This window comes from Malaclemys terrapin, chromosome 2, assembly GCF_027887155.1.
Source record: "Malaclemys terrapin pileata isolate rMalTer1 chromosome 2, rMalTer1.hap1, whole genome shotgun sequence".
NCBI lineage: Eukaryota > Metazoa > Chordata > Testudines > Emydidae > Malaclemys > Malaclemys terrapin.
In genome coordinates, this window is record NC_071506.1 from 122,327,467 (window position 1) to 122,351,658 (window position 24,192).

Below are 24,192 nucleotides of genomic sequence, written 5' to 3' on the forward strand. Positions count from 1 at the left end.
TTTGAAACTAACCTCTAAATGACAACTTCAGGCATCACAGAAAAAAGCAAGCATTATGCTGACTAAAGCCCTGGAGAATCTTTTCCTTTTTCTTGCCCAAAAGATACTTTCCCTATATTTCTCAGTTAACTATGAGGCAAATTTTCCATAGCCGACAAGATCCACAACGTAGATTGAGTCTCCTTGGTGCTGCTCCAGTGGCACGAAGGGGACTAGAATGCTGTTCTACAGAAGCAGCAAGGGATTTCCCTGTTACAGGGGAACACTTCATGGTGTAAAACCAATATAACTGGCTTTTTGGTATTCACTCTTCCCCCTTCCATCAGGAAGGGAGCATTGACAAAACGTGCACTCCAGCAATCTCTGGCCACCAGAACGATGCACAGAGGGCCATTGTATATGGCATAAATTAGAGCAGCCCTGTGTCTGTTCTGAATTGTGTCAAGGGCAGATCCTAGGATCAAGGCAGATAGAAAGGTGGCTTAGAATCATCTTTGCCACACTTTCCTCAGCTGTGCTGAGTGGGAATCTGAGGATTTTGCCTACAGTTTTTTATATTTAAGTTTTTACGTGGTTAATTACACAACCTGGCCCAAAAAACATTAACCAGTTTTATATATTCATTTAAACCCAGATTCTGCTCCAAGTGCCCAGTGCAGATTTGAAATAACTTCAGTGTTACACTGGTGTGACTGAGAAAAAAAAACAGGCCCTTATTCTTAAACAAAGATTTATGTGGGAATTAAATCTTAACTCCTTTCACTCCAAAAGAAATAAAGACGAAGAACAGAAAAGTTTGGTGGTGTGATGAAGCCAAGATGGTGAGACTCTCGAGGGCGGCTCATTTACGTCAGTGTCAATCAGGAGTAACTTCACTGAAGTCAATGGGACTGGCTTTGGTGTTAGTCACACAAACACCAAATCAGGAAGAACTCCACTGAAGTCAGTGGAATTATTTTGATTTTACACCATGTAACCGAAACCCTATGGAGTTATACTACTAGCGATAAATCAATTCAAAAGCAGGCCCTGACTTTTGAAATTTTGTTTGCTAAGATGCAAACTTAGAAGAAAAGAATGAATCAGAGATGTCTGACTTTCCCCAGGTCCTAATACAGCATGTCAAAACCTGATGATGTGGGTAAAAACCATAATGTAATCTAATGTAATCTTTCTACATATCTACTTACCCATCTATTAATCTATCATATTTATCTGTATTCATATTGTGCTCCTCACCACAGCATCTGATCATCCTGAGGTGTGGAAACCATAACTGTATTGTTCAAACTATAATTACAACTTACTGCAATCAACACAGGCTGGAAGCAAAGCTAGTTGCTGAAACTTCTAAAACAGCAGGGTCAAAATTATTTCATCCGCATCAGTCTCGATAAGCAGTGGTAAAATGGAGCAGAGAGGGTGGGTTATAGTGTGTGACAAAAGGTAAATTGTGACTGAAAACATCATGGGCTTGATTCGCTATTACCCTGTATCTTGTGTTGCGTCTTGCACCACTGGATTTGATAGCATTTTACATCTGCTTTGCCCTGGCTTTGTAGTGGTGGAATAGTCTACACAAGGTGCAGACTAATGGAGAATCAGGCCCCATGTCTTTGAATTTAAGGACCTGCTCTCACACTGGTATAGATCAGGCATTGGCTGCATTTAAATCAATAGAATTACACTGTAGTAAAGCTGGTGTAAATGAGAGGAGATTCAGACCGTAGAAGTCAACAGAAAATCATTTGAAGTCTTGCTTTTCACAAGCCACTGGTTATTCTTATTCAATTGTAAATTTTAGCTTTAACACCAGATTTGATCACAGACAGAAGCATGATCATAAGCCCTCTCTTTCTTCCCTAATCCTCATATGTCAATATAACCTTGCTTTGCCTTGACACTTTAGTGGTCCCTTGAAAGTCTGTTGCAGATTTTCTAAGGCTACCCCAATTACAACTGACAATTGTTAGAGTGTATCTTTCTGAAATAGGCAAACACACTGATAGCTTCTCAAAACAGACATTCTTCCCTGTTCAAGGTGACACCAGTCAAAAGCACTCAGGAGCTGAAGTAAATTAGCTGCGGATGAATTCATTGCCACAGGAAGGGAAGAATAGGTACTTGGGGAAACTTCCCATGTTTTGCCACATTTACTTACACACTCTCTCTCTCTCTGTGTTTGATATCCCCTCTCCCTCCGATTTCATGGTTCTTACCTTGCCAACATACAGAGGATCGGTTCCAGTGTATTCTTCAAGAACAAAAAACTGGTTCCATACCCAGCTCCTCTTCATTCGCTGATGCAGTAGCAGCTTGTCCGACAGGTTATCTTCCTGGCTTTTGGTGAGTGGCCTGGCACTCCCAGACAGTGCAAGTGTAGTAAGGTCCATCAGTCCCCAAAAATATAAGGACACACCAAGTCCAAGCCAGTTCTTTGCATTGCTCATTCTATCTGAAGTCCACATCTGTTTACTGAGTTTTGTTTTTTTTTTTAAGTCAAAACATCACAGCTTGGGTTTTTCTGGAAGAAAAAGGTAGGCCTTTGAAACTTCCAAGAGAGACTTTGACTGGAGTGGACAGCTTTAAGAATGATGGTCTCCTGTAAAGTTAAGGAAAATCTACAGTCAGAAGTTCATGTTTTTGTCAGCGTAGAGGGAGCATCTTTTTCACAAAAGACAACTGTGTTGTAAAACATTCAATCCTCCACATAAAACTCTGATACCAGGGTATGCATGTCCTAGACAAGGAAGACTTGTTAATTTATTAGTTGTAGCACTGCACACTCAGATGCAATCACCAGTGGGATATAGTTAGTAAGAAAGAGTTCTCTGCTTTGCTAACTTAAGTACCTGCAGGGTTCCAATATATTATTGATTGGCTTGGGTTAGCAGGTTGCACTTTAGAAATATTTATGACCAGAAGCCCCATGAAAACATTTAAAAGGTGGAAATTATGATAGATAACTAATACCTCTGTGCCAGTTGACTTTCTTTTTCTGTCTAGAAACCATCTTAAATATGATGGCTATATTACAAACCTTGAATTTCATTTCTAGCAACTGCAAATTATTTCTGACTTTCTAATTATTTGTAATTCTTTCAAACCCCTGTTGCTTGAATTCAGGTTTCACACTCTGTTGCCTTCTCTCTGAGGAGCTGATTGCTGCTGCTAATGTGACATTTCTAGAATGTGAATGGTCAGTTAATCATTATATAATCCACAAAAGGTTTCAGAATGCTGATGGTCACATGCTATTGTGGGATATGTCTAAGCGAGGCGAGCTAACAATTTTTTCCTTCTTAAGCCTAAAAGGCTCATTTTAGGCAGAGGAATGCCGACTTCCATCAGAGGACACTTTCTCATCAGTCTAGGATCTTTTGTTGTCATGAAGTCAGATTAGCTGGTGACCTCACTCCAGGCCGTTGACTGTTGCAATCTTTTCTTTTACTGTTTTTCTGGGTTAAATTAGGTGACTTTGCACTTGAGTTACTCTGTCAAAATACTCAACACATCCTGTGGGTCCATTTCTGCTGTTCTTTTGGGGAACTCTACTTTTTCTCCCTCTGAGAACAAATGTACTCCTTAGCAAGTGTTTTTTCAGTTGTGACACTTAACTCACACTTAATTTCATGAATGTTATAAATTTATGGCATTGAGGCCTATTTAATTGTTTCATCCTGAGGAAATAAAAACTGGCAGGAGATATCTGTCAAATTCCCTTAATTGAAACCCTTCAAAGGATTAAAAATTATTTTGCACAGCTGCATAGAAAATTCTTTAAGTGGAAAGTAATATAATGTGATATTTTCAACATGAAGAAGTTACAAGAATGGAGTGTTGTAATATAACCATGGCTTTTAAGGGGGTATAATAGAAAAAGTATCCTTATATAGTGCAACTGATGTACATGTTGTTGTACATTATGTGAAGTGTGGCAAACAAATAAGTCCATGCCCTGAGGAGCTTACAGTCTAAAGCATAACAGGTACAACAAACAAGGCATAAAATACAACAAATATTCAATGGTATAAATACATTATAGCCATAATGATTTACAGAATAGACGGGCCTTTATAAATTGTAGAGGGAGGGCAGTTACTGATGTTGGCATGATAAATCCCTTGGGTCCAAACTCTGTCCCCAATTAAATGAATCCAACTCACTGTAAAGTCAAAGGAAGTTGCACCTGTGTAACTCAAGTCAGAATTGGGCTGAGGATTGTTCTGCCCCTTTAAATGTTTGAGCATTTCCCCCAACCCTAGTGCAAAGCCTCACTTTCATGTTAGTTTCAGTTTTGCTGCCAGAAGCATAAAGTGAGAACAGCAGACAGCTGTGTTTCTATCAGTTCCCTCTGTGTCTATTTCCTTCTCTGCCGGGTCTGAATATAATATTTGGCAATGGAAGATTTCTATCCCATGAATGTCCAGTGCTCCCATTGCCTGAACAACAAGAGAAAGTAAGCAAATAATACTGTAAAAAGGGGGAAAAGTTCACCTAGAGGCACAAGGTGATAGACTGCTGCTTTTGCTGCTAAGACAATATGAACCAGACAGCTAGAGAGGGGGGGAAATAGGCAATTAAACATAGAACAAAGGAATAGGCTGCTGCCTGGAGCATCTGAAAACAAAGCAGTGAGTGGAAATCAAGCAGCCTTCTTGGTTGACCTGGTGCAGGTAGACAAATGGACAAACAGCTTAGCCTGTGCTGAGGGTCTATAGCCAGCAGAGAGAAACCAAGTACAGGCAAAGAAAAAAATTTGTAGTTGACATGGATCCAGAAGAGGCAGGTCAAGCACAGATAGTGCAGTAACAGTTTTTCTGTAGCAGAGAAGACATCCACGAGGTGCAAAGTCCAACAGGAGAGCAGAGAAATGGCAACTTTTGTGGGATGTGTTGGTGAATTCGACAAAAACTGCAAAAATGGGTGATGTACCATGAATGTTTTGAGCAATTTGTAACCTGCAAACCACCATTTCTGATGGATGAGTTTCAACCTTATTGACAGTGATGGGTCTGCTGCATGATCTGTTGTCTCCTACTGTGCACAGAACTGCCATGTAAGCTGCAATTACTGCAGCAATACAGGAACAGTTTCTCCTACCCAATGGCAGAATGATATTGGTTCCATCAGTGACATCAGAGAAGTGGAGAGTCGATCGCACAGTTCGTTGCTGCTCTAAGGAAGTTGTCAGAGCATTGTCATTTGGACAAACATTAAATGATGACCTGTGTGACCAGTTGGTTTCTGGATTATGCAATGACCAGGTTCAGAAGAAGTTATTGACTGTACTAGCACTTATATTCAATAAGGCAGTTAACGTAGCAGTTGCAATGGAAACCTCAGAGAAGGATTCTCTGGAATTTAGTGTGAACCGAGAAGTTCAACTTGTGAATGAGCAACACAGAGGACCATGGGAATGTAAGAAATTTCCATTTGGCACAAACTGTGCATGCTTAGAAGGATTGCTGGGCACATCATTGTGACTTTTATCACAGTTCAACAACCAGAAACACAGAGTAATCATCCATCCAAGAATGAACCTAAGAAGGACGGAAGTTGGGAATTGATAACGTGGAAAAAGCTGAGTTCTACTGACACTGACCAAGATCTAACACTACATGTGTTATCAGAAGCTGGAGTCAGAGATGGCATCTGGGTCACAACTTTGATTGAAGGAGTTCCTATAAGAATGGAGCTTGATACTGGAGCTACTGATTTCTGCATCTACTATCACCAGACTTTGTCCACCTCCACAATGTTGAAGACTTATACTGGGGGAAAGGAGGTCCCAAAAGGGGTACTCCAGTTGAAAGTTCAATTAGATGGATAATCAGTTATGTTATCTTTGTATGTGATTGAAGGGAAGTATCTACCATTATTTGGCAGATCTTGGCTTGAGAAGCTCAAGGTGAACTGGACCAAGATCAAAGCAATCACGAAAACACCTGAAAATCTTTGAAAAATACTGGACATACACTCCAACGTTTTCGAAAAAGATCTTGGACAGATGAGCAACGTGTCAGTGAAGCTCACTGTTCAGTCTGACAGCCAGCCAAAATATTATATGCATTCGAAGAAGTGGGCTGTAGTCCATGAAAGCTTATGCTCTAATAATTTTGTTAGTCTCTAAGGTGCCACAAGTACTCCTGTTCTTTTTGCGGATACAGACTAACACGGCTGCTACTCTGAAACCAGGCAAAATATTGAAAGCCCAGAGTTGTGCCTTATGCTATGAAGCCTCTGGTAGAAGTTGATTTGGCCATTTAATGAATATCGAAGTCTTGTCACTGGTTTCACATACAATGAGTGGGCTATACCCATTGTACCAGTGATCAAGAAGGATGGCTCTGTTTGAATTTGTGGAGATTTCGAAGTGACTCTGAACCCAGTTTTATGGGCAGACCAAAGTCCACTAGCTTATACTGAAGATTTGTTTGTTACTCTTAGTGAATGAAAATGTTTCAGTAAACTGGATTTGCTCAATGCATACCTGCAAATGGAGATGATCTGGAATCTTGCATATATCTCACAATCAACACACAAAAAGGCTTGTTTTGTTACAACAGGGTGTCTTTCAGTATCACACTGGTACCTGCCCTGTTCCAGAAAGTGATGGATGAGATCCTGAAGGGACTGAATGTAGTTCAAATAGCATTTAACACGATCCTTGTTATACAAAAGGTTCAAGAGCATCATCTTCAAAAGTTATGTTCATTCTGAAGACTATTTAACTAATATGGTAAATTTCTGCTTAATCTGGCACTAGTATTGACACCTTTACTTGAATTATTATAAGCAAAGTAAAAATAGAAATAGACTAATGAGTCTGAGTGTTCATTTATGGTAAATAAGCAAAGAAACTGCTGTCATCAGTCAAAATTCTTATGCACTTTGATGATTTGCTACCACTGCAATTGACTTGTAATGACTCATCATATGGAGTGTATGCAGTTCTTTCCTACATTTTTCCTAATGGTATGAAGAAACCGACTACCTTTGCATCATGAACACTCACTAAGCCTGAGAACAGCTATGCACAAATAGAGCAAAAAGCTTTCAACATTATCTTCAGAATTTGGAAGTTCCATACCTTACTGTATGTCATCACCCATTACTTTCTATTTTTGGATGGAAACATGGAATTCTGTCATTAGTTGCTGTTTGTATGCAATGATGGGCATTACTATTTTCAGCTCATTCCTATGCTATTCCATTTCATAAAGGGACTCAGCACAGCAATGCTGATGGGCTGTCATGCCTGCCATGTCCAAGCTTCCTTCAAACCAAAGAAACTTCAGATGAAGTGTTCTCTCTCAATTTAATGGATAGGTTACCCATCACTAGCACAGATATCAACAAAGAAATTGCTAAGGATGATATGTGTTCTCTTGTGAAGGGAGAGGTACTACACGTTACTGTGTTGGATCATATGAATCCCTAATTTAGACAATTCTTGTCACATCAAGGTGAAATATCTGTGAATCATGGTTGCATCTTACGGTGAATGCGAGTGATCATTCTGAAATCAGTTCAATCTCAAGTTTTGGAAGCTCTTCACGAAGGTGAAGTATTGTACATATGAAGGCCAAAGCCTGGAGTCACGTGTGGTGGCTGGGGATCCACAAAGATATTGAGAGGACTATGTGTCAGGAAATTCAGCATGATCTTGGCCCAGCTGGTCTACATCCTTGGTTGTGGCTGCAGACTCCTTGCACAGGTATTCATGTGGACTTTGCCAGACCTTTAGAAGGTTATATGATTTTGGTTGTAGTCAATGCCCAATTGAAATGGCCAGAAGTTTTCAGAATAACATCTGCTACAGCTACCAAGACGATTGGACATCTTCGCACCTTATTTAGGCAATTTGGTTTATCATTAGTTGATGAAGGACCATGGACTTCATTTCTGTTCTAAAGAATTTCAGAAGCACCTAGCTTCAAATGAAATTCAGCACATATGCTCTGCTCCATAACACCCTGCTACAAACAGACTAGTGGAATGCTTTGTACTAACACTTAAGGTATGCTTAAGAGCTAACACATCTACTTTGAGTCATCAGCAGAAATTAGACAATTTCTTGCTTGTTTACAGGAACATAAGACATGCTACTACCCAGGAGTCACCTTCAACATTTTTCTTGAAGTGATCTTTGCGTACCTGTAGGGATCTGTTATGTCCTGATGTTGCCTCTCATGTAGTCAAATCTCAAGCTATGCAAACCGAATGATGATGTGAGACTTGGCATCATTCTTTTCAAGTCAGAAACTTAGTGTGGACTCCTAACTACAGTTCTGGAGTGAAAGGGGTACTTGCAGAACTTGTAAAATGCAAGGGACTTAGTTTTACCTCAAACAAAACATCTGATGGTATTTTATGGAAATGAAATATGTACCAGTTGCAGCCTCAACTAGTACTGAAGTCCAGGGATGTTCCAATAGGACTCTGTTCCTCTGATCAAACCTCTTTTCATGACAACTCCTAATTTCGATGTCTTGTTGGGAGAAACTTTGATATCAGATCCAGTTGATTCCATACTAGATCTAGTTGATTCCTTACCACAAACTGTTCCTGTTCAGGACACTGCCACCCTCCCCCCACCCAAACACACATCGCCATATTATCCCAAGAGAGTGTGAAAACCAGTTGCGCACCTGGACTGATAAATTGTGTCGTTAGTGAGCTGCTATTCCAGGTCAGAACTATCCCTTGCAATTTAAGAGTCTGTGGTAGTCCACCGCTCAATTTATAGTTAGATTATACAGTGTCTTGTGTTAGCCATATAAATGACAATGTCTATGCTTTTGTAAAGTTTTTAAAAATAGTGTGGAGGAATGTAATATGATGTCCTGTCCTTTTAAATGTTTGAGCACTTCCCACTCCCCAGTGCAAAGCCTCACTTTCATGTTTGTTTCAGTTTTGCTGTCAGAAAAATAAAGCAAGCACAACAGACAAGCTGTGTTTCTATAAGCTCCCTCTGTGTCTTGCTCCTTCTGTGCTGGGTCCAAATACAATAGGCCCCTTCTGGGCACCATACCCCAAAAGGGCCAAAATAGTGTGTGTATGCTTACTAGCATATAGAGAAGATGGGAACTCTATGCAAGAGGCAGCTGAAGTGCAGCTTGCAGTGCATATATGGCCCAGAGAATTCTACAATGGAGCTTCAGTTGCCTAGTTTCTAATAAGGTGCTGTGGCCCATGGGAACCTCTGATCCCAACATGCAGTGCTCATCTGTGGCTTGGGAAGTCAGGTGGCTGCAGTCTACTTCATTTTATGTGTATGGGGTACATCTGTCTGACTCCTGGGTCCCTTAGTTGGGCACAGATAGCACAACACTATTCAATCTAAGGGTTTTGTGAGAGTTGAGATTGATAAGGCTCATTGAAAGAGAAAGTCCCTTTGAAGATTTTAAGATCCAGTGGGGGATTCTCTACAAAAGGAAATGGTTGTTTCATAATTCTAATTTGGGTACATTGCACAGCCCTGCCCCAGTGTTCATAAGAACTCATCTACTACCCATAATGAGCAGGGAACCTGGAGTATGAGTCATCAAAGTTTCTGCTTGTCTGTGATCCCATTTACTGCACATCAGCACAAATCAGGTATGTTTATAGCTATAAAGAAAACAAATCATACATTATTGCCGTGACATACTGGATAGATTCCCATTATAATTAGAATTTTGTTTGTATGTGATCTCAGAAAACATCTAATCATCCAAATCCAACACAGCCAGTTTCCTCCTAGCACTGAGTACACCTGGCAAGGGTTGTTTGCAATCAGCCAAAGTAGTACCAGGGCACAGTTACATAATGTCATATAGCTGAAGCAGCTATGGGGGATTAGCGCAGGGAATCTGATCACAGTAATCCTTCCCCTATATCTGTCTATATGTGTACCAGCAGAAAGCGACAGGAAAATGAAAGGGGGAAGCAGTGAAATTCATGCTGCCATGCTTTCTGTACTAATACTGCTTTTCACTCGAACATCATTGGGCTTTGCCTTCAATTTCCATTAGAAACTCCTTTTGAAAATGTGCATCTCCACAGAACATGCATTTTCTATGGTTCCCAACAGCCATATCACAGAGAACATTTATGATACAGTCAAAATCCCTTTCATAATAGTAATACCATCATCGGAAATTTTGCCATTAGGCAGAATGTATGTAAATTAATGTCTTGACTAACTGGAATGCGTTTCTAAATGTTATGCCATCCCACTGTGGAGAGACTAGAGCATTCAGTTGTGTAAGCTTTCCCATTCTAACCCCAGGCTTTTCAATAGCTTGCAACTTTCCCAAACTTTGCAAATTTGACTGAAATTTTCCACTCTTAGTGTCTGCATGAATTAATTATTATTTCATTTAAGCAAGAACAGTTCAGCTATTACGTAACGCCATTAGGGTATATGGCACCCCATTGATTCTGTCTCATTGTGATCAGGTTTTAAGGTTAAAGGAACCATAAGAAAGAATATATTTGGCCAACAACTTTCTTTCTACTTCTTTTTTTTAATACCAGCGCTAGCAATAAAATGGCTTTATTAGAATGTTGAAATTTGGCAACAAAATACGCACCACTGAGAAGAGGTGCTTTTGAGTCTTCTAGTTTTGTATTATGAATTATATGATGATATGTCTTTGGAAATTATATTTATTGCCTGTGCAGCATATTGGAATGTTTTGTTTTTTATTTTTTTAGTATTTTTAAGTAATTAATTAACAATCACATAGCTAACTATTTACATAGTGCTACATATAAGGTATCCTTTCCATTGAATTAACTGGAGTTTGGATCAAGTTCTTAGTGAATTTGGTGAAGATGCGCAGTGAGTGAGGCAGGGTTCTGCACAAGTAATATTATAGAGATTTTGAATTTCTTCTATTTTTAATGCTTCATTTTGGGGATAATTATGAATTACTTAAAAGAAATCTAAACATGTTAGGGTACAGAAATGCACGGTAAGGTACTCAAATGACGTTAACTCTGCCCTGTAGTGATGCCAGAGAATAAACCTATAATTATGATTAGTACATACATGTTTGTAGTTCCAGATTAAATTAAACTGATTTTTAAAGACACAGGTTTTTCCGCCTCCCCCTCCCCCCATTCTTTTTCCTCAAAGCACCTTCCACTGAATCAGTAGCTCTCTATGCTGTCATCACCATCTTAGCTGAGGGTAGTTTGACTTCACTCCTCCTGGGAACAATGGGAGGCAGTAGCCATTTTGAAACACGGCACCTTTATGAAGGGCAGCTGTAGCTCCAATCCCATTGAGAACAATGGGAGATGGCAGGCATTTTTAAAGAGGGAGTTTCTTAGAATTCTCTGAAGAAAAATTACCTTTCAGCCTCTACTGAAGGAGAAATTTTCAGCTATGAAGAAAAATGGTAAGTGATGTCGTGGAAAGAATCACCTACGCACTGATTTTAGTTCACAGACTCAGAGCCTGAGGCCTTTATTGCAATACGTACCAAACGTGTTGGGGTGCAGTTCAAAAACTGATACCCCGAGGGCCGCTCGCAGGCGGGTTTTTATTTCATTAAACCGCAAGCAAAGTACAAACAATACATCATGAGTTAAGAAACTGGGGTTGGGGTCAGTCTCCCCCGCTCCCGGTACCTTCCTCATTATTTTCCGAGAAGTGGGTGTTTATTTGGGTAGAGGGGCACTTGGCGGTTTTCCCCAGGGGTGGTACTTGGCACCAGTTTGGGTACATTTCTCGGCAAGGCACACATTATTTTCTGGGGTTTTTCGGTAAAGGGTTAAGGGGGGGGAGGGTTATCATGGGATGCTAAAAGAAGATCTATGATTGGTTAATTTGCAGATAGCTGCAACTGCAAGAATGATTAACTCTTTGCAAAAGCAATTTCTTAATGTAAGCGGATATTCTATTTTTCGAGCAGTTTCATAAACTTGCAGTTATTATGTTGCTAAAGCAGTTTCTTGCTGTAGCCTTTAGCAATGTTCTGTGTTTTTCTTTCCCCCTCTCCTCTGGTCATTACCCTTGACCGAGGTTGGCAGAGAACCGTGTTGTTCAGTCTTGCTCAGGCTAAGGCCTGTACTACTCTGTGTAAAGGCAGTCAGCATAACAGATCTCTGTTGGAGGGTTTATTTCGGGGCCTTCAGATTCAAAGCTCTGGCTATTAAAAAGAAGGCCCCCCTGTTCTATTTCCCCAACAGTGATGATCACTAATCCTTAAATAAAACAAATTTCATTGTAGCCTACTCACTAGATTTTAATGAGTTTAACTATATGCAAAGTTTGTACTATTCCATTACTAAGATAATTTCTGATAAAAATATGGACTTTAAAAATATTATCTTTTAAGAAATTTATCCCCTAAAGTAATTTTAACTCAAACAAATTATTGGATTTACTTGTAAAAATTTTCAAAAAAATTATTTGTGCCCAAAAAGCAAGTGTAATTTTGGGGAGGATATACTATATTCTTCATATGTAGCAAAGTGATAGAATCCCTGCTTGAAGTGCAAAACCAATTCCTTAATTCTGGTGCTGAGAGAGGCACTTCTATAATATTGGTTGTCAGGTTACAGGGAGGACTCCAGAACAGTATGAAATCTAGCACACGTGTACCTAAGGTTTTTTTTTTTTTTAAATGTCTGATGTGTCAGTGACTGACAACACAACTTTAGGATCCAATGCCATCCAGTCTCACACTGAGTAGCACCTTGCTATGTGAGTAGCTCGAGTAAAATCAGTGAAATGACTCATGTAGTAAGGTCCTTAATATTCCCTTCCCTTAATGCAAATTGTTTTATGGACTCATGTAGGAGTTTTCAAAAGGCTTAAAGATCTGAAAAGATGGAAATGATAGCTATTTTGCTTTCCACATAGGGTATATAACAGAAAATGACACTGGACTAGTTAGGATTTTGCTACTTAAAAAAATTAAAAACTGAATAAAGGGTGAAATCCTGCTTTCTTTACTCGTGTGAAGAGCCTCATTAAAGCTAGTGAGACTGTTTGCATGAGCAGGATTTGGCTCAGAGGAGGGTTACCACCTGTCCAGTATTTGACTGGCTTGGTGGGCTTTTTTTTTTTTTTTTAATGGATTTGCCAGGTGCCAGAAAAATAATTTAATCTGGCATTATTATCACACTACACTGGGATATCTAATGTTAAAAGTTTCTGTATTCAGCTAAAGATGCTGCAGTGTTCCCACTTCCGCAGTTTAGGCGATAACAGATCAAAACTCTTGAAAATACAGTAGCTGTCTGCCCACCAACACACAAGCGAACTGCACGTGCATGTGAGAGAGGGTTTGAGTCACCCGAGAGTGAGGAGACGTGCAATGTTAACTATCTTATCTGTATGTGTTATCTAGATCAGTGGTCTCCAAAGTGGGGTGCGCAAGAGGATCCTTGGGGGTGCATGGCAGGAGGAGTGCTTTTTTCTTTGCTTCGGCAGTTTGGGTGGGAGTCCGAGCGGGTTTTTTTTTTTTTCTTGCTTAAGCAAAAATGGTAGAGCCGGCGCAGCAAGGGGTGTGTGCTCAACATTTTTTTTACTGATAGGGGTGTGCGATCAAAAAAGTTTGGAGACCACAGATCTAGATACCATAAGTGGCTGTTAAAGTGGGGTTTGTGGAGTTGCCATGTAACTGCGGGTTGGGTTTGTGGTGGACTTGCCTTTTTGGGGGTGGGAGGGGAAACTTTTGCTTTGCATTTCAGAGGTGACAACCCTACCTCAGAGAGTATTTTATTTTTCAAGTAAGAACTAAATGATGCAATTTAAAAGTGTGTCTGAGAACCCAATTTGTTACCCACACCTGACTCCCCCATGGTAACAGGTGGGCTACATCAGAACAGCTTAGATCTCTGACCCAAAGTGCTCGACGTGAACTCCTTTTTTGCTTGTGTTTTTGTGATGGCTATCTGGTTGCCAGTTCAGTTATCTAGGCTACCTCCTTCTCCTACTCCTGCCTCAGGCACATTGTGGGAAAGTCTTTTGATTATTTTTATCAAACAGTTACAAATATGGCTTTTGGCATCATTAGGACCCGTGAAGCCCTTTTTGAACTGTGTGAAACTGGTGGTCTACAACTCTTTAGTCATTCCACACAAAAAGGGCACAATTATGCATTTTCTACCATGTTTGAAATAACTCCTTTAATTCACATTCTACAACTGAAAATTAATGTGTGTTGGCTATGTAGGAGCTGATGTAAAACTCCCATCTTTTTAAAATTTACATTTATGCTTTAGTTAAACTACTGCTTATTCAATATCTGTTTCAGGCTAAGATGAAAAGGGAGAGAAATATCTGTAGGAACAAACTTGTCACAGGTCTTATAAATGAACCACTTCTGATGTTATTTCTGCAGACAATGGTACTTCCCAAGAAAGAATAAAAATATGGTTTGTATTATAGAATGATGATATCGGCACCCAGAGTACTCAGTCAGGGCTAGGTGCAGTGTGTTAGGCACTTTACAAACATGAACATATGAAGATTCAGTGCACCAAGAGCTCATTATCTAAAGCCCAAATCCTGGAAAGATTTACACACTTCTTAATTTTATGCATGTGAGTATGGTCATTGAATGCATTGGGGGTGAGCTTATCGAAGGCAATGGGACTACTCACATGCATAAAATTAATCACACGTATAAGTCTTTGCAGGCCTGATCTTTCAGCTGGATCTGGGTGGGTTGACCCCTGCACCTGTTCAGAGCCCTCCTGACTTCAGTGGGCACAGGGGCTGACCCAAGGTAATTTATTTGCAGAATGGAGGCCTAAGAAGACAAGCGACACAGAAAAGGTGGGGGAAGAGGGATACATTTATATTCTCTCTCTCTATAGGAATAAATAGACACACACACACACACACTTGATCTTTTTACATATACATGCAGAAATGGTTTTCAGTAGCACTTATCCTGTATTAAGACTACATTAGTGGAAATTGATTTCCATGTGTAATGACTCTTTTTAAAGGTCCCCCCCCCCACCATCCTGCCTAAAGAAACTAAACAGCTTGGTAATGAACACAGTAGGAAGAAATTAAACTTGAGTGCAAAATGTGCTCTAAGTGAGCTGTTTATTTTGTTCCTTGAATTTCTTGTGATATTTAAAACACAGGGTGAGGGGTAACTACTTGTCTCCAGTAAATGGATTACTTTTTTATTCTTTCCCATCTTACTTTCCAGTCTTTCTGTTCCCTTAGTTGTTCATAATGCTGTCTTGTAATACTTATGTACTAGCACCACAGAAGCTCCTACTGAACAAGGGAATAAATGGCTGCACCCCATGCTCATCATTACTAAAAGGAAGCTGGGGTGTTTTCAGAGTTGCTTGCGCTGATCCCTGTTCTAGCCTAATGCTACTGTTGGGGATTATTGCTACATATTGTGCGAGTTTACATTAAAAACAAATTCCCCAGACATTTGTTAGTTTGGGAAATAGACTGGGTCTGAAAATGTGCTTTTCTTTTTCTCCCCCTTCCCCCTTTTTTTCTTTTTATTAAGATCTGGATAAATACAATGAAACTTGACAATGCACCATATGGTGCGTAAGCATTAACTCAGAATACGGAGCAATGTCACAAAGTTACATCCACAGACCAGTCAACCATCTCTCTTGGGACACATCAGGGAACTCATTTTACTCAAGATTTGAAGTCCTTCAAAACTATGGAATGCCTGCAGAATGAAGAACTCCTGCAGAATGACAGAGGGAGTCCCATCATATAAATCCCAGTAGAATGCTTACAGGACCATAAACATACCAAGAACGAAATTTACAAACAATCACAAGGTAAACATTTCTAAATGGAGGTGTGCCAATGACTTACACCCAGCTAAGGATCTACTCCAAAGTTTTCACTAAATGAGAGGTAATTGACAATGACATGCTATAATAAATAAAGATGGGCTCTTCAAAAATGCTCAGTGCTGGCCGAAATGCTTCCTCTAAAGTCAACACCAATGGGAGCAGAGTTAGACCAATGCTGAGTATATTTGAAAACCCCATAAACATAAATAAAACAATGCCGCTATAATTAAGGCAGTGCAAGACTTCAGAATAAATTTGAAAATTAGGTGAATCCAGGTTTCATGATGGGTTCCCACAAACCTCTTGCCCAGATTTTCAAGCCACCACCAAGAGATGTTTTGTGAACCTGATCTAGAGCTTTATAAATCTAGACTAGAGGTCTGTGTAAACTCTGAAGAGGACCCACTCAAGCATCCCTTCTCCCCTCAGCATGACCCCCCGCACTCTCTTCCTTCAGCTGACCCAGGACCTTTTGTATGCTGCACTCTTCTGTGTAGGGAGAAATCTAGCAGCCTGTGTTCTCCCTGCTTCCCTTCCCCTCTTAATGTATTGGGGGCTCAGTCAGCTGGCCAGCTCCTTCATTTGCTGTGAGATCAATTATAACCTGTTTTCTACATCCACAAACATTTGCTGGTAGGGCTGGCTCTGGCTTTTTTGCCGCCCCAAGCAAAAAAAACTTGCAGCGCTGCCGGAGCCAGGGTGCAGGGGGACTCCCTGCGCTGGTGCCCCAGCTAGCAGGGAGAGCCGGGGGAGAGAGGGAAGGAGGCGGCCAGGGCTTCAGTGGGGCGCTGTCAGTGGCCCCAACCGCCGAGCCGCCTGCCAGGAGGGCTCCGCGCCGCGGTCGGCTGGGAGGGAAGGACGCGGGCTGCCCTGCCGGGCTTGCTGCAGGGCGCTCCCCTCCTCTGCACCGCCGCCCCCTACAGGGTGGGCGGAGCGGAACAACAACAAATAAAGTGTCTGTGCCGCCCTAGGATTGTGCCGAATGCCACCTCATACAATCTACCTCCCCAAGCACAAGCTTGCTCGGCTGGTGCCTGGAGCCGGCCCTGTCTGCTGGGTTTTGAGCAGGTGACCTGCCTGCTCCTTCATTCAGCAGCAGTGTATTTAAAAACAGCTCCAGTTCCACAAATGGATAGTGCCTTGAATTTGAGATGTCCCAGCCTACACTGCATGGTAACTAAGGTAACTGAAGCATTCCCCCTGTTTATCAGGAATTGCATTCTGGGTGCTTCAGGTCCAGAATGTGGTAAAGCTCCACCCAACAGTGAGAGAAGGAGTCTTTCTTGTCCCACTGCTGCCGAATGGAGGGGTGAGCAGGCTGCCTGTTCCCCAGAAAGTGCCACAGAGATTGGAGGCTATACCTGTCAGCTTATCTGCAAACAATAGATATGGAGAGCAGGCTGTCTGGCTGCCAGCAAAAATATGAGAAGATTGGATTGAAGGTGTTCAGAGGAGGTCAGAAAGAAGGGGGGACGGGGGTCTGTTGGAGGTGAGAAAACTTTCTAGTTTCATTACAAAACCATTAAGTTTTGCCAGTTAGCTTGATATTCCCAGTGGCATTTTGGTGCGCATATGACACAAACTCAAAACTCCAGGTGAGCGTGAGAACATATGGATTTGAAAAAAACATGTTAATCCTAAAAGGTGGGTTTTATAAAATACATTGCATACTCCTAATCCCGGTATGTCAAAAATCCAGCACAAGGATAAATGTAATATTCTAAAAATTGACCCAAAGCCACCATCTCTGAACAGCTGCAGGGTGAAGACAAAGATGATCACCAGCAGATTTTTGTTACAAACAAGCAGCATTTTCTAGCCATCTAGAAAGATACATTTATTAAACATACAGTCATGTGCATGCACTAATGTTTTTTTATTAAAACATGCCCACTTATAAAGTAGGACAGGTATGGCGACCAAGCTACAGGGTAGCTGCCCATATGGCTATCAGTATTGCAAGATTTGGAAACCCTCATCCTAATTTAAACTTTCTTGGATCTGACATTTATATTGCAGGCCAACACGGACATCTATATTATCTGGCCCTGACCTTGCTGATTGCCTCGACTCCAAAACCAAGCATGAAGAAATACTATTAACCAACAAGATGAAGAACCTTTTGAGCCAACTTCAGGCTGCTGTCTATGAAATCAAACCAGCGCAAGAAATAGAGTCTTACAGTATGTATAACTATCTACCTCATTCTTATCTCCAAGCTTCAAAGTGCCTCTGGGAATACAAAATATGAGTGCATGGCCTTCACAGCAATCTTTCAGGCTAAAAGAATAAAGCAACAAGGAATAAAGACATACTGACCTCATTCGTCCCAGAACTGTTCTAATACAGCAAAAGTAACATTCCTAAACCTTGAAAAAAACAATCTCAGATGATTTTCACATCAACCTCTAGATTTTGTTCCTCAGACCCAATTGTTACAATCTCCACAGGAAGTGTGTGTGGTACAATCTAATTGGCCTCCCTGAATATGACATATACCAATAATACACTTCAAGAAGAGGATGCCATTTTCCATTCTTATTGTCTTTCATAATTTGGTGTTGGGACTCCATTCCCACCTTCACGAACCACCCACAACATGCAATATTCCTATAGCTGACTTATTTTCAAGTTCATCCATCTGGATTTCTTTAAGGCCCAGCAGTCTTTGCTATTTATAGTAATAAATAATATCGAGATTGACTTGGGCCTCCATCACTTTTGGGAAAACTGAATTCATGCAGTTTATTATATGTGGGTCTTTCAGAAGAGACTTCAGAACCCTTGGATCTGTGTGCTTGGAATAGGAGTTTGCTACTGTATTCTTGGTGAAAACTGTTGTGCAGTTTGGTGTGACCCAGTTGGTTGCTGCCTTCCATTTGAAAGATGGCTGCATTTGAATAGGTCTATTTTTTGTTAATAGTCTGTCAGGATGACATATGCTATCTACATGTAAATTATTATTATGCTCGTGACAGACCTGAGACACTTCATAGCCTTCTAATGTCTTGGGCCTTGTATATACTAGGAATTCAGCCACTGATGGCTAGCAACTGGTTAATATATATCAGTGCAAACCCCAACGTTGACTTGAAAGGGGGATGAATTCAATCAGTACAAAGCATGGCTTTCTTTATCTATGCTTGGGACTTGCTCAGTGCAGTTACCTCAGTTGTTGGCTACCATTGGCTCACTCGAGGGTTAATCCCAAGTACTGGCAAGGCTTAAACCCCATATCTTTAATGTTTTCCCCCCATATAACATCTGAAAAGTAACTGGAAGTGAGGCACTGTCAGAAGAACTAAGGTGCCTGACCAGAACAGCACAAATATGGAGGGATATGGATATCTTACAATTTCTACATGCTAAGGTGTCATGTTTCAAGATACCCAGTTTATATTTAAGAATCCTCCTCAGGACTCCACATACATTGTCAAAAAACAACTTGGCCAAGAAAATACAGGAAGACTTAAAGAAAAGTAAAACTGGGAACTGGACTAGATGACTTATTGCGGTCCCCTCCAGTCTTATGATTCTATGATATACATTCACACTCACTATAGTCATCTCCAGTGTATCTTCCTTGCTAGCCCATCTGCATATCCACTGCAGCAAAAAACAAAACTTAAACAAAGCATTTGTTTAAAGCTGCTATATTTATGCTTTGTTCACTAATTTTTTCTTCCTTATAATTTTGCCTTTTAATTTTTTTTTCTACTCACAGGTATTGTACCTTTAAGGAACATAGGAGTTCTCCTACCAGACAAGGTCACTAATCTGTTAAGTATGGTATCCTGCCTTTGGAAGTTGTCAATAACTGATGCTTCAAAGTAAGTGCTCTCCTTCCCTCTCAGCACACTTAGGAAATGGTAGTTCAGAAGTGAAAGAAATTTTGACAAAAGATACTTGGATACAGATTAGCCAAGATTAATGGTGGCAAAAAGTATTATGTCAAGAAATTGGAAGGACGGGGCTTTCCAACTGGAAATAGAATGGACTTTTAGTTTGACCCAGATGGAATCCTACCAAAAGACGATGTAAAAAATGAAGGGAAAGGGGGATTTATTTGAGACCGTATAAACATTAGGTTAGAGACTATCAGAATAATTACAGTATAAGAATTGCAGGGAATAGCACATGTAAAGTTGTAAATATTGACTTCAAGATAATTACTGAATCAAGCTTTACTTCTAGGTAAAGATGAAGCATCAACCTTGATGTCTTTTTTTGTGGGATATTACTTGATAATTGGCTTCTGAAGTATCATTATAGCAAGGGAGGCTATGTACCAGTGATTGTCTTTGCAGTAAATTTTAATATATTGTTTTACATGTAGTCAACATTTAATAACACTTTAAAAAAGATATAGTGTGCCTATGCAGTTGTGAAGTGCTGTAAGTGGTGGGAAAAAATCCTTATGATCAGTTTATGCACTTATGCATGAATTTTGATTCCCATTTCTTAGCTTGAAAATTATTTGGCCCACACTATGGGCTCACTGAAATCCAGTGGCAACGAATTCACAAGTTGACAATACACCATATATTTCCTTCTGAACAGCCATTTAACTTAATCTCTTGGGAAACAAGGGACTGATCAATTTTTATTATATTGTAAGTAATTTTGACCTCTCAGTCTGGTCTCCACTAACAGCCTGATCCAATGCCCAGTGAAAATGAATGGAAGTATTTTAGAGATCATACCCTAACTCTTCTTTGCAAATTAAATAACCCTGATTTTTGTACCCTCTCATCATATTGAAACCCCATGATTCTAATAGTCTTCACTCCCTTTCATTAACAGCTTTATTACACATTTTGTTTAGTCTTTCCTCAGACATCTGTTAGTTTTCCGCTTTGGTTATGCTGAATCCATATTTGTTGAGAGTTGTTTTTATTGTGTTGGTTTACTTGAGAACCTATCAGGATTAGCATAAAAATGAATTATCCTTGCCAAATGTGGTTATCATTTATGAAGATAGACAAAAAACAACCAGCTTGCACACTCTTTACCATGATGACTAATGATAATGAAGAAAAACTGATATTTTAATGGCCTTTCAAAAAAAAAAAATTCCCCAGGTGAGTGGGTGAATAGAGCTTTGTTATTTGTAATTGCTGCACTTTATGGTTAAGGCTGAAATGCAAGCATGCAGTAGATCTATGAGTTGACTGCCCAAGAGGTTCCCTTTTCACCTGATAACAATAATTCAGTGACTCGGTAAATCAGCTCAACAGTATAAATATGCTTAAATACCATTCTTTAGGATTATCACTTCATCTAATGGGTCACACCCCTAAGTGATTCTACTGTATGGCTCATTGTGATACATACCATGTAATCTGTCTGACCTCAGTGAGTTATCACATTAAATCAACAAAATGGCCATCTTTAGTGCAGAGATGCAGTATTTATTCAGAAACAGTTTCTGCTTCTGCATGTGCTGATTAATACCTTATTAAAGACTGAGATAAAACTGCTAACCATGCACTACTCCTCACAACTATTTGCAAGTAAGCCTACCTTTATGTTGCCTTTCAAATCCCTGGTATGAAAACACAAGAAAAACAAAACAAAATCATTCTTGGGTTCTGCCTCACAGCGCAGGTTCATGTTGCACATATCCAGTGAAAACAATTAGCTGGCCCATTCTATTAAGTACAATCTATTTCCAATAAACAAAGTTTGATTGCAAGTGACTCAATCACAACTTGCTTTACAACATCATAAGATATAATGAGGAATTCCTTTTTGGCATCATTCAGATAAGATGTAAAACTGAGATCCTGTCTGTTTGTGCTCTCAGTCTAAAGAATCCTTGCCACTTTTTGCAAGAGTAAAGGTATTGGGTTTGGTGTCCTATCTACTAGATTGGTTAATTAGTCTGTCTACTTAAATCCACCTGCAGTTTCAAATGATTATGAGATGATATTTTTCTACACTATCTGGCCTAAATAGTGGTATAATGTTGCTCTGCATTGTGAAATATCTATCACACTTAACCTTAGGGATGTCTCTGATTTAGTACTGGGTGAAGTGATTCTTATACATCTAAGATCACATTTTCAAAAAGGGCTTCAACCTGGCCTCTGATTTTGTACCTTTGGGGAAAAATCTTGTTTGTATTATTCATTTGTGTAGTCCAATTGACTTCAATAGGAATAATCAACTGAACAAAATCATCCAGGTTTGACTCTCAATCAATTTCATTGCAAATATGCAGTGGCAAATGACAGAATTTAAATGTGTAACTACAAGTTTTGCAGGTGTAAATGTTATTTGTAAATGAAGATTAGAGGGTTCAATATCTAAACTCTATCACTTGGGTCCACAATTAATTGTGCCAACACAATTGTGCCTACAAACGATTGCAGGCACAAAACTGGGCATGCAGAGACTAAAGGCACTTTTGAAAATTTGGTTTGTATACTGTTTCAAACACTTTGAAATCCTTTGGGATAGAAGGTCCGATAGAAGTGCCTATTATCATCTGTCAAAAGGCATTCTGTTCATCACCTGCCCCTCTTCTGCCCCAAACATTTTTTCCTAGAAATCTTTCAGGAAAGGGACTTACCTGCTGCTTTTGGGCCACCAAGCAAAATACAATTTAAGGGAAGACTCCATTCTTTTTAAATTTCAGAATGATCTCAGCTTGTATAAATCTAAGGGTATTGGGTTTCTTTTTGTGACTAACATTGCTGTTAACATAAAAAGAATCTAATCTGGAATATGTGGTAAAGCATGTGTCCATTCTATCTAGCAAATATGATGTGCATCAATATACATAATCTGTAGACAAAAGGAAGGACAAATCCAACGCACAGGTAGCTCACATACACCAATACTTTACTAAAAGGGCATATAAGGCAGAAGGATGAATACAGTAGGCATTGTATATGTATGAATAAGTGATGAACCTCAGAAATGATTACATTTTAAATGATTAAAGAGGGTTGCTGCTGGTTTATGGGTAAATATTGAAGATAAAGACGGTGAATATGATTGACTCAATTATTGTAAGCATCACTGAAAAGGTGTGTTTTTAAAGGGGATTTAAATAAGAACAGTGGTGGCTTGCTATACTAGGGAAGGGAGAGTGCTCCATTCCATAGATGAAGAGACCCAAGCATAAAGGGACCAAGGCCATCAGACTGAAGATTGGGACTAGAATATAGGTGTCCCTTACTTTTTTCCTGTGCTTAGCCCATTGCACCAAACTGCCTCTTGCACTAGTGAGCTGCTCCAGACATTTGGACAGAGACTGTGTTGAATGTTCAGCTGGGTCAGAAGGAGCTTGCGAGAGTCATAGAGCCACCAGTGGAAGCCCAATCTGCATCACCCCCACGACTGTACAAACTGTTCTGAGGTTCTCCCCAGACTTTAAAGGGCTATGGGTTTGTTACTGCAGGGGCAAAAGTGGGTGGAGACTGAATAACTATGCTCTTTAGTAAAAATCACAGTGAAAATCCTTCCACTCCAAGAATCACTTTGATCTAGTGCCCATAATCAAGACTCCACAGCCAGGAGCTTATCAGGCCTCAAAGCTCCTCTCTGACACAGCCAGCCACTGTTTTATGTGTGGAGTGTGACCTGTTGTGAAACTGAAGAGGTGGCCAAAACTGAGCAGGTGCACAGGACAGGGGCCGGTAAGGCTCTTTGTCCTGCCAGATGGAAGTGGCCAGGATACAAGGTAAGAGCTATTCCCTGCAAGAGAAAACTAGGAACCTCCAGTGATAATCCTTAGTTGGCATGTATAATTTTTGAATATTTTTAACACACATTTAACGAACTCTACAGCCTTTGTTAAAAAACAGTGGAGTTTTCCTTTAATGAAAATCCACACACATCATGAATCTCAGTGTAGTGATAGTTTATAAACATTTTGCTACACAGCAGAAGCACTGAATTAAGCTAAGAAAAGAAAGCATTATGAATTAGAAAAAAATATACGTCAAGAAGAATAAAACTTTTGAATTCTGTTGTAACATTCATTCAGTGTTTCAAGAACAGATGTAGTGTCTGTTCATCACTTAGCATAATAGAGCTTCATTCATTGTAACTCTTCTTTCTCTTCAAATAAATACATATACTGTTATATATCCCTCACTTGTTTCGCCACAAGGCACATTTCAAAACAACATGTGCTGTTTCTGACACACCACCATATCAATCTGATTAATATAGCATGTTCTAAAATAAAATACTACACAGATATCTATTTAGAAGGATGCCCTTGATGTTGTGAACTAAAGAAATCTTTAAACTCAAAAGAAATAAAGGAGAAATTCTGTGTCATTGCAATCAATCTTAATCCACCGTAGAAGTCAATGTACAAGTACCATCCTAATCTATTTCCAAGTATAAACATTGGCTAGACAGTTGAGACATGCAGAT

The 24,192-nt window shown here is 39.9% G+C and overlaps 1 protein-coding gene across 2 annotated transcripts in view; it reads right to left on the reverse strand.

The window, feature by feature from the left end:
* Positions 1-24,192, reverse strand: part of CDH20 (cadherin 20) — a 176,041-nt gene that overhangs the window by 62,937 nt on the left and 88,912 nt on the right. For both annotated transcript variants that reach the window (XM_054020213.1, XM_054020214.1), the window contains one exon: positions 2,220-2,602. In XM_054020213.1, the coding sequence (XP_053876188.1) occupies positions 2,220-2,468 (249 nt within the window). In that variant the 5' untranslated portion in view covers positions 2,469-2,602. The remainder of the gene's footprint in view (positions 1-2,219; positions 2,603-24,192) is intronic.